The 26,061-nt window shown below is 48.0% G+C and overlaps 1 protein-coding gene across 17 annotated transcripts in view; it reads left to right on the forward strand.

Annotated features, from left to right (window-relative positions):
- RNF32 (ring finger protein 32) overlaps positions 1 to 26,061 on the forward strand; it is a 56,266-nt gene that overhangs the window by 11,983 nt on the left and 18,222 nt on the right. For 4 of the 17 annotated variants that reach the window (XM_019826061.3, XM_019826062.3, XM_003983253.6 and 1 more), the window contains 2 exons: positions 23,767 to 23,934; positions 24,988 to 25,878. The exons of 1 other annotated variant lie outside the window; for it this stretch is intronic. In XM_019826061.3, coding sequence (XP_019681620.2) covers positions 23,767 to 23,934; positions 24,988 to 25,239 — 420 coding nt within the window. In that variant the 3' untranslated portion in view covers positions 25,240 to 25,878. Of the gene's footprint in view, positions 1 to 102; positions 247 to 2,278; positions 2,516 to 11,792; positions 12,255 to 12,289; positions 13,017 to 22,232; positions 22,624 to 23,766; positions 23,935 to 24,160; positions 24,411 to 24,987; positions 25,879 to 26,061 lie in introns of those variants that run through there. 12 more of the 17 variants (XM_019826068.3, XR_006594715.1, XR_006594713.1 and 9 more) reach the window with 10 other exon arrangements.

A 26,061-nucleotide genomic window follows, 5' to 3' on the forward strand; every position in this document is an offset into this window, starting at 1 on the left:
AGCACCCGGAACTGTACAGGGGTCCTGGAGGTAAGTGCACTGAGGCTCGGCCCTCAAACGGGACGGTGCTGGATGTTCCCAGGGCCCTTTCCGATCACTCAGGTCGTTGGTCCAGGTGACATAGTTACGGGTGTGTGCAAAAGAAAATTGGGACCTTGGCTGACCGTGATGGCATTATGTCCCGGATTTAATCAAGAAAACACAGCTGATTTGTGCTCAGGAGCAGGACAACACCAAATGCAACGTGTGAGTAAATAACCCTAAAACCCTGTATCTCGAAGACAAGACCGCACCACTGATGGAGGGAGGAGCTTGTAGGGCAAGGGCAGCCTGAGCGCCGGGGGGGATGCACCACGAGTGCTGCCTGGCCCCACGGGAGGTGTCCTCTCGGGCCCACGGGGGACAGAGGCACAGGGTGGCTCTGGCGGATGACCGGAGCCCACAGCAGCCCCTGCTGGCTGCCCAAGTGGAGGTGGGCAGAGGGAGGGCGGGGGCTGTAGAGGGAGAATCCGCCATTCGATATAAGAAAAAACTATTTTCTGAGTCAACGATGCACGTTGTAGTGTGAACTGAGGAGCAAAACATATTTAGGGAAATGGGACAGTCCCGGTGAAAGCCCCCTGCCCACATTGGCGTACGGGGTGGACACGAGAAACGCCGTGCGTTCTTGAGCACCATCTACTGGACAGGAGGGACGGCCAATCGGCTACAACTCCCAAAGTTACTGCATAAGAAGAGTATGTGCCACCTCCGTTTGTCTTGGACAAATGACCCTTTCCTCTGAGGGCGCTGACCTCCCTTCCGGCTCTCCGTTCCTCTGAGCTTTGTATCTAGTTTTTAAAAGTCCTTGTCCACCGACCAAGATAATGGGCTGCCTGCTGCTCACCGCGGTACACCTGTCTTCTGGCCAGTTAGCTGTCCCAGCGCCGTCCTCCGCCTTCCTCACACCCGCCACCTCTCCAGGGGTCACTCACTCTCAAGTCCGCGAACGGAGTTCTCGGCCTGCTATTTTCTCTACTCTGCACACTGACAGTAATTCTATTGACAGTAATTCTTAGCAATTCTAACGTAATAATGGCTTTCGAATCAGAAATTATTGATTTTTTTCTCTTAGAAAATTTTAATTACACGATAGTCATTTTACCTATGCGTGTAAATTTTTCATTTGCATACGCCATCTTATAATCATTTTTGAAAATATAGGCTACACTTTTTCACATAAAGCAGAGTCATGAGACTCGACCGATTCTATATCTACATACAAATACATGCGCGCGCACACACATAAACACACAATTACATACCCATGCACAGACACACGTGTAAAGACACACACGGTGATTCAGATCGTTCTTCCCCAAAAGTATTGATTTAATGTTAGACTCAATTTGTTGCACAACTAGGCATTTTATAATTTTTTCAGCTGTCTTTTTTTATTATTATTACTAACTCTGTAATCCTCACTCTCTCTGCTAATTTCCTAAATCTCTGTAATTTCTTCTTACCTCATTCTACTCTCTTATCCCATTTGGCCATAAACACTGAAATCTATACCCGAGCCTCATTTTATTTTTTTAAATGTTACTCCCAGTTATTTAACACACAGTGTAATATGTTCCAGGTGTACAATGTAGTGATTCAACACCACATCACCCGGTGCTCATCACAAGTGCATCCTTAATCCCCCATCACCTGTTTCCCTATCCCCCACCCACCTCCTCTTTGGTGACCATCAGTGTGTTCTCTGTAGTTAAGAGTCTGTATCTTGGTTTGTCTCTCTGTCTCTCTTTTTTCCTTTGCTCATTTGCTTTGTTTCTTCGATTCCACATAAGAGTGAAGTCCTATGGTATTTGTCTTTCTCTGACTGACTGACTTGCTTAGCACTGTACTCTCTAGATCTATCCATGTTGTTGCACATCTCAAGATTACATTTTTTTATGCCTGAGTAATATTCTATTGTGTATATATACCACATCTTTATCCATTCATGAGTTGATGGACACTTGGGCCGCTGCCATAATTTGGCTACTGTAAATAATGCTGCAGTCAACAGGGGTGTGTGTATCCCTTTGAGTTAGTGTTTTTGTGTTCTTTGGGTAAATCGCCAGTAGTGTAATTACTGGGTCCTGGGATGGTTCTCTTTTTAACTTTTTGAGGAACCTCCATACTGTTTTCCAGAGCGGCTGCACCAGTTTGCATTCCCACCAGCAGCGCAGGAGGGTTCCCGTTTCTCCGCACGCTCGCCAACACTTGCTGTTTCTTGTGTGTTTGATTTCAGCCATTCTGGCGGGTGCGAAGTGAGGTCTCCCTGCAGTTTCGGTTTGCGTTTCCCCGACGGTGACGATGAGCATCTTCCGTTTCTGTTGGCCATCAGCATGTCTTCCTTGGAGAAATGTCTATTCATGTCTTGTGCTATCTTTTGATTGGATTATTCGGGGTTTTTTGGTGTTGACTTATGTGAGTTCTCCATATATTTTAGACACTAGCCCTTTATCAGATAAGCCATTTGCAAATATCTTCTGCCATTTGTAGGTTGTTTTCTAGTTTTGCTGTTTCTTTCGCCATGCAGAAACTTTTTATTTTGATGTAGTCGCAATAGTTTATTTTTGCTTTTGCTTCCTTTGCCTCAGGAGACATTCTAGAAAAATATCGCTATGGCCGATGACAGAGACATTGCTGCCTATGTTCTCCTCTAGGATTTTTATGGTTTCAGGTCTTATATTTAGGTCTTTAATCCATTTTGTTTTTGTTTTTTTATGTTTTACTTATTTTTGAGAGAGACAGCGTGAGCAGGGTAGGGGCAGTGGGGTGGGGGTGGGGGTGGCGGGCAGAGGATCCAGAGCGGGCTCCGTGCTGACAGCAGAGAGCCCAATGCGGGGCTCAAACTCACAAACCATGAGGTCATGAGCTGAAGTTGGATGCTCAACCAACTGAGCCCCGCCGTTGCCCCGGTTTTCAATCCATTTTGAATTTATTTTCGTGTATGGTGTAAGAAAGCGGTCCCGTTTCATTCTTTCGCACGTGGCTGTCCAGTTTTCCCAGCACCACTTGCTGAAGGGACTGTCTTTTTCCTATAGAACATTCTTTCCTCTTTTCTTGAAGATTAATTGGCCTCATGATTGTGGGTTTTCCTCAGTCTGGATTTTCCATTCTGTCGCACTGACTGTGTGTCTGTGTCTGCACCGGCCCCGGACTGTGGTCACGACTACAGCTTTGTTATGTCACTTGAAGTCACACGGTTGCGGTGCATCCAACTTTGCTTTTCTTTTTCAAAATTGCTTTGGCTATTCGGGGTCTCTTGCGGTTCCATATACATTTTAGGATTGCCAAACCTCATTTTAAATAAATGAAATGTGCATTTACTGTTAGGTGGTGTATTCGTAGTAGGTACACCCCCCTGCCACTGCTCCTGGTTGCGTATGTAGGCACATGCCTTACAACAGTTGTCCCCCCTTGTCCCTGAGGGGTGCATTCCAAGATCCCGGGGGGATGCTGGAAACCACAGATGGCACCGAACCCTATATAAACCACATTTTTTCCTATACATACATACCTATGATAAAGTTCAATTTATAAATTAGGCACAGTAAGAGATTAACAATAACTGAGAGAACAATTATGATGACATCCTGTAATAAAAGTTATATGACTCTGGGTCACTCTCTCAAATATCTTACTGTCCTGCATTCACCTTTCTTGTGATGATGTGAGATGGTGAAATGCCCACGTGACAAGGTGAAGGGAGGCGAGTGACGTGGGACGTAGCGCTGGGCGCCCACTGACCTCTGATGATGCATCTGTTCCGGGACCACGGTTGACCACGCGTAACAAACTGGAGAGCGAGATCGCAGAGAAGGGGCGGCTGTATGTTTGAACGTCTGTGTGGGTGGAGCCCAGAGGCTGTCCTTTTCTACATAGACCGCTTCTCAGTCACTTACTGAATGGCTCTTGCAATTTAATGATTTTTCTCCTACGTTTTTCAAACTGACTTGCTAAGCTATAAGCATGGTCTATAAAGTGTTAATCTACAATTTTAATCTATAATTTTAAATGCAATGTGTTTTAGTGATATCCGAAAGATCATTGAACTACTTTATTGAATTTCACATTACCCAGGATTCTATAGATGCATCCAGACCATGCGGCCGCATACACAAGTGATAGCCTGCGGAGCGCTCATACCAATAAATTACGATAAACTACTGGGTGAAAGAAAGACTGTCAAGGGATAAGATATCCACACAGTCTCAAAGTATCATCCCAAAGATCATATATAATTTACAAACAGCATGAGAAGGCTTTACACTGGAAAGGTCTGACAGACATCTCAGCCCAACAGACTGAAATTACCGATAACCAGACAACTGGACGCTATGTATTCCTAATGTACGCAGAGTGCGCGAGGACAAAACATGACCTGTGCACTTTCATGCCAAAAATGCTTCACCTGAAACCAGTCAAGAAAGCATGTAATCAGGCACCTGGGTGGCTCAGCTGATTAAGCACCTGACTTCGACTCAGGTCACGATCTCGTGGTTTGTGAGTTTGAGCCCCGCATAGGGCTCTGTGCTGACAGGCCAGACCCTGGAGCCTGTTTTGGGTTCTGTGTCTCCCTCTCTCTCTGTCTCTCTCTCTCTCAAAAATAAATAAACATGAAAAATAATAATAAATAAATAATAACAATTCAAAATAAAATAAATTGGGGCACCTGGGTGGCTCAGTCGGTTGAGCGACCGACGTCGGCTCAGGTCATGATCTCACAGTTTGTGAGTTCGAGCCCCGCGTCGGGCTCTGTGCTGACAGCTCGGAGCCTGGAGCCTGCTTCGGATTCTGTGTCTCCTTCTCTCTCTGTCCCTCCCCAACTTGTGCTCTGTCTCTCTGTGTCTCTCAAAAATAAATATGTAAAAAAAAAAAAAAAAAAAAAAAAACTTTTAAAAAAGATGTTCAACCTTACTCATAATTAAAGAAAACTCAAATGAAAAAAATCTGTTTCACCTACTAGATTAGCAAGAATTGGAAATTCTGATGATAATTATCTAGTATTGATGACAATGAGAGGAAAATGGACATTCTTACAAGCCATTGGCAGAACTAAGAATGTACTTCTGGCTGAAAGTTCTCTTTGAGCCCCCTAGAAATTGACCCTACAGATCTACATGTTTGCTAACATGTATCAATGACTGTGTTCACTATAGCCATGATTATGAGAGAGAAGGAATCATAAGCAGCTAGAGTCTGCCCCCAACTACATCCATACAGTGATTACCACACAGCAATTATAAAGACCACAGTAGATATGTATGTGGGGGTATAAAAAGATTTCCAAGAAGAGGCAACAAGAAAGGATAATGAGTAGGAAAGGTAACATGATAGGGCTGGGGTGCCACGGTGGCTCAGGTGGTTGAACGTCCCAATCTTGGTTTCATGGTTTGGGCCCCCCGTCAGGCTCTCTGCTGGCAGCACAGAGCCTGCTTGGGATTCTCTCTCCCTCTCTCTCTGCCCGTCCCCCACTCACACTGTCTCTGATTCTCTCAAAATAAATAAATAAACTTTAAAAAAAAAGATGATAGGGCTAAAATATAATTACCACAAACATGATTGAGATGAATTTCCCTATTAAATAACAAACTTGAATTACATTGAAAAAAATCTAACAGACACATTAGAATCCAATGAAATAAAAATGCCCTATATAAAGGCATGCTCAAAAATAAATGATGCATATGCAAAAAAAAGAAAATCACAGTAAAATCAATGAATATTAAAGTACACTTGGAAATTCAGAACCTGAATTATACACTGTTCCTGTGTTCATGACAGTGAGCACACTGGTATTCTGTGGTGTATGGCTAAAGCTGTACTTAGAGGATGATTAGTGTCATGCGCACTTATTATTAAACAAGAAAGATGAAAGATCATGAACTAAACATTCAAATGAGAAAGCTATACTGATTAACACTAAAAAAAATTTAAATGCAGAAAGTAGAAAGTAGAAAGATAAAATAATTTGTTAGGATAAAAGTAAAACTGTAAGTGAAGCCAACAGCTGGTATTTTGGGAAAAAGAAACTGAAGAGGAAAATTTCATCAGCATTTAAAAAACTAACAATGACTAGGTCTCACCAGAGTTAAAACAGATAGAATGCAGACACATGGAATAGGAGGCATAACCATATATGTAGAAATCATTTTAAAATGATAAAAGACTTGTATGCAAATTCATGCTGTTAAGTCTGAAAAATCATATGAACATATCTCAATCTTTACTGAAAATACTAAATTAAATATCCATTCCTAATAATAACAGCAAACACGAGCTAGGTGACATTTCCTCATCAAAGTAAAGACCATACATCAGAAACTAAAAACACATTTTTTAGATAGTGAAACCCTAAAGATGTAAAATCAGTTACCCACTATCATCACACTTCAGTCAATCCTTACCAATGCAATAATACAAGAAAACAAAATATTAGTGTGTGTGTGTGTGTGTGTGTGTGTGTGGTGTGTTTATGGGCATTATATAATAGTACATATATTGTTTATACACATGGATTTAAAATCTATAAAATCATTTGAAGAATTAGAACTATTCGAAGATGTTCACATTCATGATAAATATGCAAGAATTGTTTCTTATAGAGCAACAATAATCAGATATAAAGTGCAGGGGAAAAGGATCCCTTGCATAATAGTTAACAACTAAAATTAAACTTAACAAGGAATGTACAAGTACTGCTCAGAAAAAAATTTTTTTCTGGGGGTGACATCAGCAACATGGCCACATTAAATGTCCCTCACTCATAACCGCCCCCCACCCATCAGCAGCAACAGTCTGGTATCCCACCACAGGTAAGAGTGCCTTTGTAGAACTGTGGAAGCCAGCACCAGAGGGTAAGGGACCCAGAAGGACTGTTGCCTGCCCATGGGTCTGGTAATAGGGATCACATTTTGGTTCAAGCTGTGGACCCCAAAGTGGCCCATGAACCTGCTCTTGACCCTCTTGGCCAGTCTGTTGAGCCCCCAGAGAGCACTGCCTCAGACAATTACCCACATACAAGAGAACCTTTGTGAAGTCCAGGTTTCCCAAGGAAAAGTTCCATGACGCCCACAGGAATGCTTTGGAGACGGTCAGAGGAGGAGTTAGACTTTACCCATGTCACCCTGCCCCAAGGAGGCACTCAGGGCCAAGAGAGGTCTTCTCCCCCATGATTTCTCCTGCAGGGGAATGTGAGAGCATGTGAGTGAGCACCCAGCCTCCTTGTCTGCGTGGGATGCTGCCAGAGAGGCTCCTCCTTCCATCCCGAGTACTGAGTCACGAAATGCATAACGGGAGGTTTGGGGGGGTAGGGGGAAAAGAAGCTGGAAGTGCAGCAGATGGGCTCTCGGAGGGCAGGAAAGAGACAAGGGTCCTACTGACTGTGCTGTGGCCCCCATTAAGAAGCCCCCCTGGGGGTGCCTCACCTGTATATCTCCCCCAAGCGGCCCCCAGTGCTACATGTGCCTTGCCTACACCCTGTGGCTGGCTCCCTGTGCACACTCCTGATGGTGAGCGCAAGCTCTGGCAGGCAGCTAGTGAGCACATGCAGAAAGCCAGCCCCAATCTGTGGGTGAAGGAGAGACCACAGGCTTGAGCTATGGCTTCACCATTGGGAAAGCCAAAGGAAGGCCATCAGCACCCAGCCGGGAGCCATCCAGAATCCAGAGAAGGCATCCGAGCATAAGAATTCCGCCACAAGAGGGAGCAAGACCTGTGGGGTAGGAGAGAAAGCCTCTGAGCCCAGAGCAGGGCTGTGACAGAAGGTACTGCTCTCCTGAGGCCAGCCAGCACAGAACAGGAGGCAACTGCTACTTTGCCATGAAGACAGCAACACGGGACCACAAGGAACTTGAAAACCAAGGGGACATGATTCCACCAAAGGATCTCAGCAACCTTGCAATAACCAACCCCAAAGACCTAGAGAGCTACACTTTACCTAGGAAAGAGTTCAAAATAGGCGTTTGAAGGAAGCTTGGTCAGGGGCAAGAAAACACAGAAGGAGGGGCACCTGGGTGACTTGGTCGGTTACGTGTCCAACTTGGGCTCAGGTCATGATCTCACGATTCATGGGTTCGAGCCCTACATCAGGCTCGGTGCTGACAGCTCAGAACCTGGAGGGTGCTTCGGATTCTGTGTCTCCCTCCCTCTCTCTGCCCCTCCCCCACTCTCTCTCTCAAAAATAAAATTTAAAAACTTAAAAAAAAACACATCTGAGCATCGGAGCATCTGATGAAATTGGGGAAATGATACATGAACAAAATGACAAGTTCAACAGACAGAAACAATAAAGAACCAAATACATTCTGGAGCAGAGAACAGAGATAGAAAGCATCCCCATCAGATTGGATGAAGCAGAAGGAAGAATCTGTGATCTAGAAGAAAGGAAATTTGAAATTATCCAGTCAGAGGAAAACAAAAAGAAATTTAAAAAAGTGAAGAAAGCATACCGTCCAAGGAAACAGTCTGTGAATTATGAGAGTCTCAGAGGAGAGAGGAGGTAGCACAGAGAAATAGTGACTGAGAACTTCCCAAGCTGGCGAGAGATTTGGATAGTCAAGTTGATGAAGTCACCAAACAAACGCAATTTAAAGAGATCTTCCCCAAAAACACATTCTAATAAAACTCAAAAACCAAAGAATCTTAAAAGCAGCAGGAGAAAAATCACACTCACAAGGGAATACCCATGAGGCTGTCGGCAGGTCTCTCGACGGAGACCTCGGAGGCCAGGAGAGAGCAGGATGAAATATTCCAGGTGCTGAAAGGCAGATCCTCCAACGGAGAACACTCTCCCTGGCAAAGGTGTGCTTCAGAGATGAAGGAGACAGACCAGACTGAGGGGGGGGTCCTCAGCACTAGGCCAGCCTCACAAGAAATGCCACCAGCTCTTCCTCGAGCTGACACGAAAGGGTGCTAATGAGCGACGTGAACGTGTATCGCTGCACACAACACAGCAGCGAAAGTAGGCGCACGAGCGCATCCAGATTCCTCTAACACTGTAATGTGGTGGGTGTTAAACTCTTAACTGTCTAGATTAGAGGACAAAAGTATTACAGATAACGATAGGTACAATAGTTTGTTGATGACTACACAATATAAGAAGAGGTCAACTGTGACATCAAAAACATAAAATGGGGGCAGTAAAGGGTGGAGGTTTTGTCTGGGATGGAAGCTAGGTTCTTATCAGTGTAAAATAGATTGTTACATCTATACAGGGTCTTAGCAAGGCTTGCGATAACCCCAAAGCGAAACCCACCAGGAGAGAATGAAGAGGGTCAGAGCACACCCCTGTGGGAAATCAATTCACAAAGAAAAGCAACAAGAGAGGAGGAAAGCAACAAGGAACCACAAAAAGAGCTGTCAAACAACAGGTCACTTCTCCAACCCAAAGGCGAGAAATGGCTAGACGGACTAAGAAAACAAGATGAACTATACACAGCCCGCGAGACTCGCTGCAAGGACACACAAGCTCCGAATGAAGGGGCAGAGAAAGTACTCTGTGTGCACGGAAGCCCAAAGAGAATGGGGACGCCCATGCTTCTCATCTGACAAAACAGACTGCAACTCAAAAGCTATAACAAGAAACAAAAAAGGTAACTAGATAATGTTCGTTATCTAGTTGGGGTGAGTTCATCAAGAGAATATAACAAATTAACTCAAAATGGATTAAAGACTTAAATTTAAGACCTGACACCACAAAATTTCTAGAAGAAACCCAGGAAAAGTCTCCTTGACATTGGTTTTTGGCAATGGTTTTCTGGATATAACAACAAAAGCAAAAATAAATACATGGGACTGTGTAAAACTAGAAAGTCTCTGCACACAGCAAGGAAAACGGTCAACACAGTGAAAAGGCAGTGTACAGAATGGGGGAAATATTTGCTCGTCAGATATCTGATAAGGGATTAATTCATATCCAAAACACATAAAGAACTCATAAAACTTACCCAAAAAATCTGATTAAAAAATAGGCAGAGGGGCTAAACAGACACTTTTCCAAAGAAGACGTCCAGGTGGCTGAGGGACACGCGAACACAGGAACAGATGCTCATCATCAGCATCAGGGAAAATGCAAATCGAACCAGAGAAGAGCACTTCGCACCTGTCAGAGTGGCAGTGATGAAAAAGACAAGACGTAACAAGTGTCGGTGCGAATGCGGACGAAAGGGAGGCCTTGTGCACTGCTGGTGGGAATATAAATTGGTGCAGCCTCTGTGGCAAACAGGATGGAGGCTCCTCAGAAAATTAAACACGGGGGCGGGGGGGGCCCGGGCGGCTCAGTCGGCTAAGCGTCCGACTTCGGCTCAGGTCATGATCTCGCGGTTCGTGGGTTCGAGCTCCGTGTTGGGCTTTGCAGTGACAACGCTGAGCCTGCTTCGGATTTTCTGTCTCCCTGTCTTTCCGCCTCTCCCCCTGCTCGCTCTCACTCTCTCAAAGCTAAATAAACATTAAAAGTTTTTAAAGGAAATTAAAAATAGGACTTTCAATATGATCCAGCAATCCCACTTCTGTGTGCTCATCTGAAGGAATCGAAGTCAGTATCTTGGAGACAGAGCTGCGTTATTCACAGCAGCCAAGACATGGAAACAACGTGCATGTCCGTTGAAAAAAAGAAATCCTGTTGGTGATGACACAGAGGAGCCTCTAAGGGCATTGTGCTAAGTGAAGTCAGTCAACAACAAATAGCGTATGATGTCTCTTACACGTGGAATCTGAAACAGTCGGACTCACAGAAACAGCATGGTGGTTGCCAGGGGCTGGGGGGAGGGTGTGAGGTGGGGGGACGTTGGTCAAAGGGGGTAAACTTCCAGTTACAAGAAGAGTACGTCCTGGGGTGTCGTGTGCTGCGGGGGACCGTCCTCAGAGACCCCGTCTCCTGCGCAGCAGTTAGACGCGGTGGCTTTCCTGCTCTCTCCAGCCTGGTCTGCAACAATTCAGCAGATGTCTTTGCTGACAAGCAAACGATCATCTTTATTTGAACTTTATTTGAGCCTTGGAATATTTGCTTACACGTATATTAAAGTTTGGGGGTTCCGACTACTGTGCCCTTTTAAAGATGAATCGTGTGAGTAGAATACGTATTTCACAGTTCGGAAGTACAGCAGCCTAATGGCGAGTAGACGTTAGACCCAGGAAGCACCCGTGCGCCCCTGCCTGAGCGGAGAGAGTGGTCATGTCACCCAGAGGGACTTTATAAAAGGCTACCTTGTGTCTTGGTTTGATAGGCTACACTGTTTTATAAAAATATTTAGATAGCATTTTTCTGAGAGACGATTTTATTACATTCGTCAAGAAACAAACTTGTATGTTTTAGTTAAAAAAATTTTGAACTGAGTGTTTTCCTTGAAATACCTATAAAAGTATTTTGTCGAACATAAGCTTGCCCAGTAATATGCAGCTTTAAAATCTAGAAAGCTCAGATGAAGATATTTGACATAAAAATACAACTCCTGGTCTTGGTCGCTCATCACCCCTCCTGCCGGCGTTCCAGAGCTAAGCATGTGCGCTCCCAGAGCTAAGCGGGTGTGCTCAGGTCCAGCTTCAGGAGTTTTCCTAGTAATCCCCCCTTTAGAAAAAGCAAATTCCAAAGCCAGAACGAACAATGACTTAATCAAGGCTCCTCTGGGTGGGAGCCTCACTTTGTAGCTTTGTAATGTAGTCAGTGACATTCCAGAAATGCCAGGTTTTCCTACAGAGCCTCGCCTTTCGCCTTTCACCTTTCGGTGCTGCCTTGTGACGCCTGTGCCTTTTCACAGGCCTGTTCGCTTACTGCCCTGCCCACGACCCAAGTGTGCACGGAGCTGCCTGTTGGCGAACGGTGAGAGGTGGCATGTTTGAAGTCTGGAAGCTGGAGAGCCTACAGAGCCAACTGTGCAGGAAGTATATGCTGTCCTCAGGGAGAAAGACGTCCGCACTCGATAGGAAAGGAAGGCAAAGAGGGATTGCAGTGTGACACTTGAGACACAATAAATGAGGAAGTGCCTGTTTCGTCTCAAGCTTCAAGATCTCGCCGAGATGGGTATGCGTTTAATACCGTGGATTAGGTGAGCTCAGGTCATTCTGTTTTTACAAACTGACCTCTCCTACCTGTAACAGAACTGCGGCCTTGCGTGCTCCTTCCTCTGTTGCGGGGGATTAACGAGACCTCTCCTTTAGTTTCTGTGCACCAGTTGGGTGCTGACCGATCAATAAAGAGGTGGTCTTTCTACAAATGTTAATGCTTCCATACGCTGAGAATCCCTTTTTTTTGCAGATTCGCCTTGCTTTAAAAGAACATCACCGGCACATTCCCAACTGACCCAGAGCCAAGTGATGTCGTGTTACAATGTGGGCTCTTTTAAATAGGTTGTGGAAAGAACAGAACGGATCAAACGTTGGGTTTTGTCCCCGAGAGTGTCAGAGAATGAAGCTGGCACCGCCGGGGACGGCGCAGCAGTCCTGGGGCTCTCTTGCAACAAGGCTCAGTGAACTCAGATCAGAGCCGCCCGGAAAGGTCAGGAAAGCCGCGGTGCTCCTGTCCCCGGTGTGAACAGAAAGCCCCAGTGTTGCCCAGAAGGCAGTGGTTGGTCCTTGATGCCTTTGATCCTTATCTAGAAATTCTGCTAGCACATGTCGTACAATTGAGGGATGGTCTTTTATTGCTGCAATTAAAACTTTTCAAATGCATTATATTATCTCCACCCAAGCTAAAAGTCCTGACCGTTGTTTAAAAAAGTAAGCTTAGTGATTTGTCAGATGCTGTGGTTGACTTTGGGGGCTGCCCGCTCCCACACCCTCCTACATGAGATTTCCCTTACTTTTTTCATTTACATCTCACCAAACAGCATAATGGTCTTAAAGTTTGTTTAGTCCTGTGACTGCCTTTATCACACGGAGACGGCAAACATTCTGTTGCTAACTTGAAGTGGCTCCAAGCAGCAAGACTGGGAGGATATTAAACCAGTAAAAGCTTATCAACTGATTCATTGATATGCTGTAAATTCCAGCCTTTTCATTTTGCTTTTGAGGGTGGTCATAAGTCAACACATTAGTAAGCAATTTGCTGACATCCAGACGGATCACTTAGAGAGGCCTCCCGGGCAGACAAAGTTCACCTGGGTACTTTTGTTAGTAGATTGTTTTTAATGTTTAGCCAGTAATGTTACTGGTAAATGACCAGTAATTGCTTTGCATATCAATAACCTGAACTCTTAGTTGATTTATCCAATATCTGAAGTATGAGACTTGAAAGGAAAAATGTATGAAGACATTCACTCTCTTTAAAGTGGAATATTTTATACATTTTGTTCCTGTAGAGTGAAAAATATTAGCCATTGGTTTAAAAACTAGAACTCAATTGTCTTTTTTTTTTTTTTTTTTTTTTTGGCCAGTTCTTGCCCTTTCAATTACTAAGGGCATCTGACCCTAATAACAGGAAGGAAGTAAAGAAGGACACTGAACACATAAGAATTCGAGATTTAAGAAATAGTTAATCATAGCTACACTTAGGCCATGGCTCTGAATTGGCCACAATAGGTGGTGGATAAGTACACGGTGATTTAACTTGGTAATATCACCCTTGCTGGCTTTGAATGTGTGAAGCTACAAGAATAAGGTCACACCGGTTCACTTTTAGAAATCTGCCGTAGATACATACTGAAGGATCTGCAGTGTATGTGTTAACAAGCTAATGTCAATGGTACGATCATAAGCTAAACGCCAAGCTTACTGAATCTTGGTAGTTGGAAGTAGCTTCAAAATCATTCCTCATTGGCATTGTTCCTTTTTTTAAATCGCAAAAAACACCCTTTAGAATATATACATTGGGGGATATATGTGTCCTCCTTTCTAATCTACAAACGTAAAATCAATTTTTTTTAATGAACGCTAAGTGCCTCAGCGCGAATCAGATTCGTCCCTGAATGTAAGGAACTCCTTCCAGGCGCTAAGAAATACACACAGAAGGATGAGAGCGTCCGGCCGATGCCAGGTGCCCGTGAGGGGCCAGAAGTGCTCTGTGAGAGTTGAGAGCGAGCTCATTTGCTATGAGCCCACGCACACCGGGCGTCCTCGCGGTCTTCAGGAGTCATTCGTGCAGGGGAGTCATGGAAACAGGGGAACGTGACAGTTATTCATGGGACTCTGTCAGCGACTTTGGCCGGCTGGGAAATTCCTACAGGGAAGTAACGAGAGGCCCCAGGGGACCTCGGCCTCCAGACAGGCCCAGGATGGGGGGTTGGGGATCAAGGCAGAGGTGGTGAGGGCAGTGCTCCCGGAAGGCCACTCGGGCCTCAGAGGAGAGCTGGAGGCAGCCCGGGCTCCTCCCACCACACAGGGCCCCGCCCCCTCGTTCCCACCTGGCCCCTCCCACCTGCTGCCTCCCTCGAAGCTGTCAGACGCCCCGCCCCGCACACACCCTGTTCCCCTCTAACTCTGAGCCCCCCACCGGGCTCCTCTTGTTCCCACCCTGCCTTCCTGCACACGGGTACCTGGGTCCGGGGCTGCTGGCCCCGTGTGCACCGTGGGACGGCCCCGCTCCCGGCCCGTTAATCGTGCGGCACGCAGACACTCCACCGTAAAGTTATTCAGCCTAGATTGAATACGCTGCATTTTCATAGTCCTTAACCACCTTTACACATAAAAGGAATTGTTACTTTTCTCATTTATGAAATGCTTTTAATTTCACCTAAGCAAGAAAGTGTGATTTGTTAACAAGTGTGAAAATGACATTACATCTGTTAGGCAGGCCAGTAGATATGAAATATAAATTAAATCACACTGTGGGGCACAGCACTCCAGATGGCTTCCAGTGACCCATGCCTGCGGTTCTGTGCTTTACAAAACCCGTCCAGCTCCCTCCCTGCCCCCCAGATCCCCAGGGCCAGCTCCTTGAGGGGGGTCCCTCTCTGCTGCACCCACCTTCCCCGGGAGAGACAACAATAACTTGTGTCGTTAACGTCAACTTCAAAAAGTAGCGAGTGTCACAGAAATACAAAGAAATGGAGGGGACAGGAAGTGAGATGGGGAGCACGGGGTTCGGGGCAGGTAGAGATGGGGGTGCAGACACAGACGGGATGGGGAGCAGCTCCCGGGAGCACAGGGGCAGGGTGGGGAGCAGCCGCCGGCTCTTGCTGAGCTGAGGGCACTCAGCAAAGGGCTGGGCTGGCGCAGTCCGGGACCACCGGGACCCTTGTTCCTCGCTGGCCACTACCCGGCTGCCTGCCCACCCCTCGTTCTGCCCTGGTGTCTTTTGTCTGCTATTAAATGTTGTTCCAAGCAAAGAAGAATGTTTCAATTATTAGCTTAAATTTTATGCTGTGCGAGGCCAATTTTAAGCGCAAACACGAAAGCATTTAGTTCACGTGTGGAACCTCCAAAAGTACACAGTGTGCGTCTCCTGCCTCATACGTGTATATCTAACGCTGACCCACACAGATAAATTGTCCAATAAAACGGGGTCTGAGCCCTCGGCACATGGCAGGGAAGGGACCCTGGATGTCCTCGTGTCCCCCCTTCCTTCTGTGCCGTCGCCTCCCATCTAAGTGGCTGCAAGGAAGCCACTTAGATGTGACGCGCCAAAAACAGGACATGAAGGCCGTGTCCAGGAACCAGAATTCAGGAGGGAAAGAGCATGGGGACGGGGCGGCAGCTTGAAGCAGACAGGCTACGAATTTTGCATATGGGAATGATGCACAGCCTTCAGAAGCCCCAGGATCCCCAGTGTGATGAAAACACTAAAGAAGAAGGGCATGTCTAGTGAAGCTACAGCCTTCTCTGAAGTGATGGCAGAAGCCGGAAGACTGAGCACAGCACCTCTGGGACTTGCGTGAGGCACTAACAGCCTTGAATGCCACACACACCAAAGGAGGGTTCCAGCGAGAAGCATGGCAGGGCGCCCGGCTGGCTCGGTCGGAAGAGCAGGTGACTCCTGACCCCAGGGTTGTGAGTTCAAGCCCCACGCCGGGCATAGAGATTACTTAACAAAAGAAAAAAGAAAAAAGAGAGGCAAAGGAAAGACACTTTCAGACAAAAATGCCTTCACTAGAGGAGATTCTGAAAGGTGCCTTTCAGGAAGAAAGAAAATGATCCCAGGTTCCAAGATGCAAGAAGGGTGAAGTACAAGGTGGTAAAAATGTGGACAAACCTAACAGGCACAGACTCTGTCAAGCAGGACCACTCACGTCTTCTAGCGTAAAAGAGAGGAAGAGGCAGCTTGAACACACAGAATCCCCCGCTAACGTGCTCGGGGACCCTCGCTTGCGGGGCGGGGTGAAAATTCCGACTGACCTCAGACGTTACTCATTTTAATACACATTTGTAGGGTGACTGCTGAAAGAACTGAAATGGAGTTTTAACCTTCAAATTAGCAGAGAGAAAAAGAGAGAGAGAGAAATGTCAGCGGAAGAGAAGAGCAGAGAGAAAAGTAAGCCAATGGCAAGACAACTCGAAAATACAGAACAGGACGGACCAACGGACCAACGTCCCGCTGGATGGATCGGTCAGCACAAGCCCCGTCACATGACTTCGAAGGGGCTATTATGTGTGAGAACAAGAATAAGGTATGTAGGGTGGGTGCACAGACACACACACACACACACACACACACACACACAGAACGACAGGAAAATCTGGGGTGCTGACATCAGACAAAGCAGATATGAAGCAAAGGCATTGGGGACAGTGACACCCAGGACCTGTGGCACACACACTCCTTCAAAATACAAATACATCACTTATAAAAACTGACCACAGAAATTCTCATCATAGCATAAGGCATTAAAACATAGATGGGCACCTGCGTGGCTCCTTTGGTTAAGCATCTGACTTCGGCTCAGCTCAGGTCATGATCTCACGGTTCATGAGTTCGAGCCCCGCGTTGGGCTCTGTGCTGACAGCTCGGAGCCTGGAGCCCGCTTCGGATTCTGTGTCTCCCTCTCTCTGCCCCTCCCCTGCTTGCACTCTTTCTCTCTCAAAAATAATAAACATTAAAAAAAATTAAATGTGGGGCGCCTGGGTGGCGCAGTCGGTTAAGCGTCCGACCTGAGCCAGGTCATGATCTCGCGGTCCGTGAGTTCGAGCCCCGCGTCAGGCTCTGGGCTGATGGCTCGGAGCCTGGAGCCTGTTTCCGATTCTGTGTCTCCCTCTCTCTCTGCTCCTCCCCCGTTCATGCTCTGTCTCTCTCTGTCCCAAAAATAAATAAACGTTGAAAAAAAAAATTAAATGTGTACATCTTGGTCTCTGACCACAGTGTACATAAGCTAGAAATTTAAAATAATTTTTAAATAACTAGAGATATCTCACACACTTGGAAATATAGAAACAGTTCTAAATAACCCCTTGGTAAAGAAGAAATTACAATGGAAATTAGAAAATATTTTGAACTGAATTGACAGCAAAATACATATCAAAACTTATGGAATATTACTAAAGCAGTATATTTCTTCTATACTCAGTATCTGTTGTTAAGGTCAACATTTGAGTATAGAATTAGTTTATAATTCTCACATATTATAACATATCCTAAGCATTTATTTACTGTTTTGCTATATGGCACCAGTTAGCATTAAGATTGGCCTACTGAGGGGCGCCTGGGTGGCTCAGTCAGTTAAGCATCCGACTTCGGCTCAGGTCATGATCTCATGATCTGTGAGTTCAAGCCCCGCGTCAGGCTCTGTGCTGACAGCTCAGAGCCTGGAACCTGCTTCGGATTCTGCGTGTCCCTCTGTCTCTGTCCCTCCGCTGCTTGCCCTCTCTCTCAAAAAAAAAAAAAAAATTAAAAAAAAAAAAAAGATCCATTCCCCCCCAGATTTACTCGCCGCATCTGCAAAACTGGCCGGGCCATGTTTTCAACAAGTGCTGAGGGAGAGCCTGCCGTGGTCAGGGCACATCCCAGGCCCTTGAGAAATGTAAACGTGTTTGAAAACCCTTGAAAAACACCACAGGGCGTCATCAGTGTGAGGCACAGCACCCCCAGCCCCCAAGTTTGTAGCAATAAAGGCAATGAGGCATGTGCCAAGGGCACTGAGGGCAGGAGGAGGTTGGCCTGGGGAGGTGACACTTGGGGGTTGTCCTCACCAGGGCCACTGGGGAGTCACCAGACACAGCTGTTCAGAGCTGTCCCCTCTGTTTCCATCGACCGTGCTTTATCTCAAGCTGTGAGAAGTCATCGATGTGTCAGAACAGCGGGGACTCCTTCAGCCATCCTGGGCAGATACGCGTATGTCTGTTGTCACATACAACATACACGATAATATACGTGTGTGTGTGGCCTCCACATTTATTCTGTTGCCCTCTGAAGTGACCTCTGACAGCTCACAGTGATACCTCAACACCTGGAGTCGGGCACTCACACTCCCAGGTATGATAAAGAAAGCTGTGTTAAATAACTTTGACTCTTAAAAGTAAGCGGGTGACTTCTGTGACAGCAGCCCTCCGTCTCCGGAGAGACCGTTCAGATGCAGCTATCTGTGGCCCCCAGGTTCCGAGCCCCAGGCCGGGGGTAGGGCTGAGACTCCCGGGGGTGCCGCCGCTCCCAGGACCAGGCTTGAGAATTGGCACCCAAATCAGCCACTCTCACACTCGTGCACCTTCTCCAGACAGCACTTCTGTGCTCGAAGTAATGTGAGAACATGCCTTATAACCCGAAATCTTTTGTAAGGTCTGGAATAGAATGTGACCCCTTTTTTTTCTGAGGCATAATTCTGGAGGAAGAAAAGATCTTACATTCCAAGTATGTATGAGGAATCGCTCTCACTTCAAGAGAACTCACTCCCAGGGCACACGGACTGTGCAATATGAAGTTGAAGGCGGTCGGTCATACAGATCTCCGAGGAATTCTCCCTTTACATGGTAGGGACACGCCTACTCTCAGTCATTTGTATAGAGGTTATCAAATAGCCAAAAGGCCAAAACACAAAGGAAATAAAACTCAAGGCCCTAGGAGACACGGCCTGCTGACGAACGTTAAGTCACAGTGTCGATTACAGTCGGTGTGGAAGAGAACGTGATCGCTAAAGAGAAGAGCGTGTTCCTCCGGGCCTCTCAGCACAGGTGTTCCCTGATTTACGATGGCACCAGGTCCCCGTAAACCCATCGTACGTCAAAAACATCATTAAGTCAAAAGTGCATTCGGTACACCTAACCGACCCAAGACCCCAGCTTAGCTCAGCCCGCCTTGACTGCGCTCGGAACGTTCACGTTGGCCTGCGGTTGGGCGGAATCGTCTAACGCAAGCCTCTTTTACAACAAAGTGTCGAGTATCTCCTGTGATGCACGGAGGGCTGCACTGGAAGGGACGGGAATGGCTGTGCGGGTGCGGACGGCGGTCGGCGGGTCGGCTGTCGACCCTCGTGATCGCGTGGCGACTGGGAGCCACGGCCACCGCCCGGCATCACGGGGGAGGATCAGACCGCCTGTCACCAGCCCCGGGAAAATATTGAAATTCGAAATTCCAAGTATGGTTTCTACTGAGTGTGTACCACTTCCACACCATCGTAAAGTTGAAAACTTTAAAGTCAAACTGCTGTAAGTTCGGGGTGCGTCTGTATGGCTAAAAAAACAATTGCAAACAAGCCCCCGAAACACGAGTGCCTGGAAGATTCAACCGTCAGCCATGCGGACGCCTGTCGTGGCACAGCGTGGCCTTTCCCTGACACTCGGCGCTCATCCTTATAACACCCGGGGACGAAGGCCGGCGCGGGCTCGCTCACCACAGCCACCCCTCCCTTCCTGCGTGTCCCCTCGTCGTCTTGTGGGAGGGAGAAGAAGAATCAGAGGGCACACCACATCCCTGCGGGCACCTTGTGAGGTCTGACCTTGGAGAAGCAGCCCCGGAGGTGACTTAAACACCGTGTTCAGCCGGGTCGGTCCACATCAGGGACACACGAGACGTCCACAGACCAGAACACTCGAAAGCTGGAAGTCCCGCGCATCCAGGAGGTGTCCCCCGCATCACGCCTGATTGTCTCTGAGATTCCGATAGGCTCAGTTTGCCTCCCCAAGCCCGACGACATGGGACGGACCACATGGGTCCCTCGATCAGGACGCCTCCAACTGCTGGAGCAAATGCCCCCCAAACTTCAGTAACCGAAAGTAGGAGCCTCGGTGCCACCCACGAGTGCGGCGTGCCGGCCGGTAGGGTGCGGGCACCGTCCCCCGCAGCCCCGTGCCCCGCCGTCCCCGGGGCCCCGAGACCCCACTTCCACGTGGAAGACCTATGCCGCGCCGCCTCACCTGGCACAGGAGGGATGGCAGTCTCGGTTTCCGGATGAGACGGCAACCTCTGAAGACAGCTCTGCACTGGGCGGGGGAGGGACGGCAAGAGGGCAGGCGGGTGGCGGCCACCAGCGTCACCCCCTGGCCCAGGCGATTCCATTGCTACTCAGAGCAGCCTGCAAGTATCTTACAAGCAGCAACTGCTACGGCCCCAGGTGAGCTAGCTCTCCGAGCCTCGGGCGCTGCGATCGGCACAGACGCGGTTCTTCCCGGCGAACGAACGCCCCCACGAGCCCTCAGGCCGTGCTGTCCAGTCCCGGCAGCCACAAGCCTCTGGCGCTTGTCGAGTCCCTGACGTGAGGCCAGGGAGGCCAAATCGACACGTGCTAGACACGCTCAGGATCTCAAAGACTGAACAAGAGAAAAGAATAAAGCGTCTCGTTAATGGTTACTCACGCGATACGTCTTTGAAATAACATCTCGGATATGTTGGGTAAAGCAAGATACTACAATTAACTTCACCTTTTCAAGGACTTTACAAAGCGTGGTTCCTCCAAGTCTAGGGTTCGTGTTACGTTTCCGCAGGACGGGGGTGACCCAGAGCAGCCAGGCCCGGGTCTTACCTTTTATTTATTCTTTATTTATTTTTTCAACGTTTATTTATTTTTGGGACAGAGAGAGACAGAGCATGAACGGGGGAGGGGCAGAGAGAGAGGGAGACACAGAATCGGAAACAGGCTCCAGGCTCCGGCTCGAACTCCCGGACCGCGAGATCGTGACCTGGCTGAAGTCGGACGCTTAACCGACTGCGCCACCCAGGCGCCCCCCGGGTCTTACCTTTTAGAGAGTTCTAAAAACGATTTTGCGCAAAGGGCTTTTTCTAAGCGCATCGCACCCCGTCTTGAGAAGACAACGGAAAGGAAAACGAGAGCCAGTACAGTCCTGTCGCCAAAACCCCTTCTTCTAATTTGAGTAGAGTCGACACACAGCGTGCAAAGTGGCGACTGCACAAGCGTGTGCGTCATGCCTTGCTCTCCACACGTGTAACCGCCATCTGTCACCGCACGAGACCGCCACGGCATCGGTGGCGGCATCCCCCACGCCGGCCTTTTCTTCCCGGGATTCGTTCATCCCATAATGAGGAGACTCCGTCTGCCCCCCCCCCCCCGCCCTGCGCCAGTTTTGCCCCTCCCCCTCCCCCCTCCCCTCGGGATGTTCACGTTTTTTAGATTCCACACACGAGTAAAATCGCACGGCATCTGTCTTTCTCAATCTGACTGACTTCGCTCGGCACGCTACTCCCTAGGTACATCCATGTTGTCCCGGCCTCTTTATGGCTGTGTGATACTCCTGTGCGTGTGTCAGTGTCTGTATGTTACGTCTGCTTTATCCACTCGCCCGTGGGTGGACACTTGGGCTGCTTCTGCGTCTCGGCTTCCGTGAACAAGGCCGCAGTAAACACAGGGGGGCGTGTATCTTCTCAAACTGGCGCTTTCAGTTTCTTTGGGCAAATACCCAGCAGTGGAACTATCGGCTCAGACGGCATTTTGACCTTTCGAGGAGCCTCCGTACCGTTTCCCACGGCGGCTGCCCCAGTTTACGCTCCCACCGGCACGCGTGAGGGTTCTTCCCCAAAACTCTCTGATAGGAACCATTCGCTCTGCCCCCACCCCTGCCCTAGTTGTTTCTGGTCTTCGCCTTTCCCCTTACTCTAATAATCCAGATCTCCACGATCTAACTGGAAACAGGAAACTATTCTTCTCCCTTCCAAGCACCTCTAACGAGATGTAACCAGCCCTCTGCAATCACGAAATCGCTCTTCTATCTGGGCTTTGCTCCCAATGTGTTTGTTACGGGAAGATGGGCAAGCCGTCTAAAACCCGAACTACTGTAGTCAAAACACCAGCAAAACAAGAGCTGTCTCAGTAAAAACCCCACGAAAGATGTAGACATGTTAGATTTCTAATAAACCGAAATTTCTACGCCTTCCCCTTTTTGAAAAGGAGCAATGGCATCTTGACGGAAGAGCACGTACAGAAAAGCTTTCTTTGGAGAAATCCGGGAGAATCACACAGCAAATCTTGCCAAGTCCGCACACGGCCAAGCAGAGTCCAGGGGAGGAGAGGAGAGCGAAGGATGTCATGTTAAGCTACTTCGCAAGTTAGCACGTGCTACCAAGTAATGGCTCACAAACGAGCATCCCGCGCGGCCGCGTGACTCCCGCAGCGTCTAGGCGTGCCCCCTCCTACGCGTCGGATCTGAGCAAATTCCAGCTGCAAACACACGTCTGATGGCTTTGCTTCCCCCCGGCGATTCCAGCTCGTTGCCATCAGAAGGCGATAGCACATCATCCCACAGCCAGCTAAAACCATTCGTCCCGAGATCACTGTGTTTGTAAGTCCCTTTGTATCAAAAACGCAGTACTTGATATTAAAAAGTAGTACTTTACAAAAAGAACTGAGCAGGGGAGGGGCCTTAAAGAACTCTAAGGACAATACTTTCAAAAGCAAACCACCTGAAAGTTGGAGATAAAATGCTGCCTCCATACGGTAGACTAGCAAGGGAAACGGAATTTTAAACTAAGTCCTAAAGATCCGTAGCAAGGGGGTGTGCAACTGTCCATGAATTGATTACCCCCCATAAAGAGATTTTTGAGGTCCTCAGGCAATGGGAGTTTTCAAATTATGATGTTAGGGCTTGGTGAGAAAGGCAGAATGCCTAAGGAGTTTACAAGAAGGGATAATCTTTCTCTTGGATTTCTTTTTTTTTTTTTTTTTTTTTATGGTCACGCGAAAATGATCGTTCATAACATGCAGCCCCAGGGGGAAGGCAGCTGGGGGCAGAGGGCTGGCAAGAGCACTGCCTCCAGTGTCACCGGCCCTCGGGCCTTGTGGCAGCCAGCGCGGTGAGGGCCGGCTTGAGCACAGGAGCGAAGGCTGCGGGGCAGGCCACAGTGGCACTAATCCTGAGCGATTCTAATGCCTCTCTCCCCTCCACTTCCTTTTCCCTCTTATGTCTTCGCAACTTTTGGTTACAGCGTATTCCTTGTTAGCGACCACCAAGACTTACAACCAGGTGAACCTTTGTGAATCTCTTTGCATAAACTACCCGAACATGGCTCTGTTAAGTAAACATCTGTATGTCTGTTTCCCCAAAAAGTCTTTTATTTAAATGTTTGGTTTTTTGAGAGAGAGGGAGGGGAGGAGCAGAGAGACAGGGAGAGACAGCGTGAGCCGGGGAGGGGCAGAGAGAGAGGGAGACAGAGAATCCCAAGCAGGCTCTGCACTCACTGTCAGCCCGGATCCCGACACTGGGCTCAAATTCACGAACCCTGAGATCATGGCCTAAGTCGGAATCGAGAGTCAGACGCTTAACCGACTGAGCCCCCAGGCGCTCCCCTAAAAAGTCTCATCCAAAGGTAGAGACCTGAGGAAAGTTAGCAAAACAAGGCCGTCAGAATTCAAGAAGAGGCTTCCCTTCCGCCTCCGTGTAGAATTTCACCCGGCGTTAGCCCGCTGCCTCCCGTGTCCTTTGCAGTTCACAGAAATCAGCCGCCGCATACTGTGCTCCTACAACACAAACATAGAAGAGCTGTTTTCGGAAATCGACCACTGCCTGGCCATAAACCGGAGTGTTCTTCAGCAGCTGGAGGACAGGTGTGGCCACGAGCTCACAGACGGAGACTGGGAGAAGATCCAGATCCAGGTAGGCTTGGTCACTAACCGGAAGCAGCAGAGCCCCCAGGAGTCTGGGTGACATTAGAGGGGAGGCCTGGGGACCTGGAGGTGCCAGATCCGTGCTTCCAGCCCTGGCTGTGCCTGAACCGGCGGGAGGGGGCGGGGGGTGGTCCTCGAACCTTCGTCGTCCAGTCTGGGGTGAGGTCAAGGCCCTTCAGCCGGAAACTGCTTTGATGACGCCTTTTTGTGAGCAGTGAGAACACCAAAGGGGAGACACCGCCCCACGTGTTACTTTCCTGGCTTTTCTTCAAGCCCGGGCCTGCCCTCGTCTTGCATCTGTAGTGGCCATGGAAGAAAGGGGCACTCTGAATTCAACAGACGAAAAACTTACTTAGAAAATGATGAAAATAGGAAAATCTATAAAGAAAGTTCAGCAGCTATCCAGGGTCAAGGGTTTTGAAAAGGACTACTCTTTATTGCTTAATTAAAAGGAAATCTATGTCATTAATGTGCAGTATTTTATAAAGTATTTTTGTTTGTTTTAAAATTGCTTATCACACAGGCACCTGGCTGGCTCAGTCAGAAGAGCATGCAACTCTTTTTTTTTTTTTTTTTTTTAAGTTTATTTGAGAGAGAGAGAGAGAGAGAGAGCACACAGGCAGGGAGGGTCAGAGAGAGGGAGAGAGAATCCCAAGCAAGCTCTGCACTGGCAGCATGGAGCCCGACGCGGGGCTCAAACTCATGAACCGTGGGATCATGACCTGAGCTGAAGTTGGACGCTTAACCAACTGGGCCACCCAGGCTCCCCAAGAACATGCAACTCTTGTCTTGGGGTCGTGAGTTTGAGCCCCACACTGGGTGTAGAGATTACTAAAAAAAAAAAATTGCTTCGGCCATGAGTTACTATCCCTTCCCATATTTCACAAGAGTAACAGTATATGTGCAATTAGTGTTGTTGTAACACAAGATGGAACTTCGTTTCTAGAATATCCCTGTCTCTTGGTATATGGCTCTCCCTTAAGTTCGGGAAGCTTCCCTTCACACCCTGCACAACCAACTCACTCCCTGTCCTGTGCTGCAGGCTCTGCACCGGGAGACCCATGAGTGTCCCATCTGTCTCACCCCACTCCCCACCAGCGGCGACTGTCGCCAGGACCCGGTGGAGATGCTCTGCGGCCAGCCTTCCCGAGAGATGGTCCTCCTGTCCTGCTCACATGTGTTTCACCACACGTGTCTCCTTGCCCTGGAGGAGTTCTCCCTGGGAGACAGCTCTCCTTTCCATGCCTGCCCCCTCTGCCGCTCTTGCTATCAAAAGAAAGTTCTGGAATGTTGAATTCATAGTCAGGGGAAACTATCATTCCTGGGGGGGGGGGCGTTTACCTTAATTTTGGATAAACTGTATGGGTTTGGGGTTAAGTGCTATGGTGTAATCTGTTCTCCAATGAAACGTGTTTTTACCAGCTGTGTGTAGGAACCCTAAACGTATTTCTAAAGCTGACAACCTACCCAGTTTTAGTCTTTAGTCTATAAACATTTCAAACTGATCAGCTTAATCAGTTGAAATAAGTGAGGGATGGATAAAAGGTCGAGTTGCAGAGGTTCTGTACTTTGGTGATCTGCTGTGCTTCTTAGGTGATCGGTTGGGATTGCTCCCAGCAGCAAGATCACTCTCGTCCCTTCATGGTCATCTGGTTACCTGGCCTGTCTCCACGGAGTTCTGGTTGACACTGGGTCGGGCCTGCCAGGATGGCCTGTGCACGTGGCTGCATACACACAGCGACTGGGTGCCCAACGAGCTGGGAACCTAAAAACACTCCTTAAATTGTCTTAGAAACACTCCTTGCCATTCCTCATTCTCGTTTTGTAGTAATTGCTTTATTTCTATGTGATAAATGACTGTTGTACTGCAGCGCTTCTAATATGTAAACCCAAAGTATAAAAATAAAATATTCAGTGGCATTCGGCACCAGGAGATGGCAAATCACGTTCAATGACCTCGAGCCGCTCTGTTGTAGCTGGTACGTGTGGACATCCATGGATGTCTGCTTGGATCAGAAGGGTGTGACTGTGCTCTCCTCTTCCCGGGACCTTGCTGGTTTGCAATAACGAAGTACAGTTGTACAGGCCAGGTACCCCCCTGCCGTAGCGGGAAAGG

This window comes from Felis catus, chromosome A2 (genome assembly GCF_018350175.1).
Source record: "Felis catus isolate Fca126 chromosome A2, F.catus_Fca126_mat1.0, whole genome shotgun sequence".
Classification (NCBI taxonomy): Eukaryota; Metazoa; Chordata; class Mammalia; order Carnivora; family Felidae; genus Felis; species Felis catus.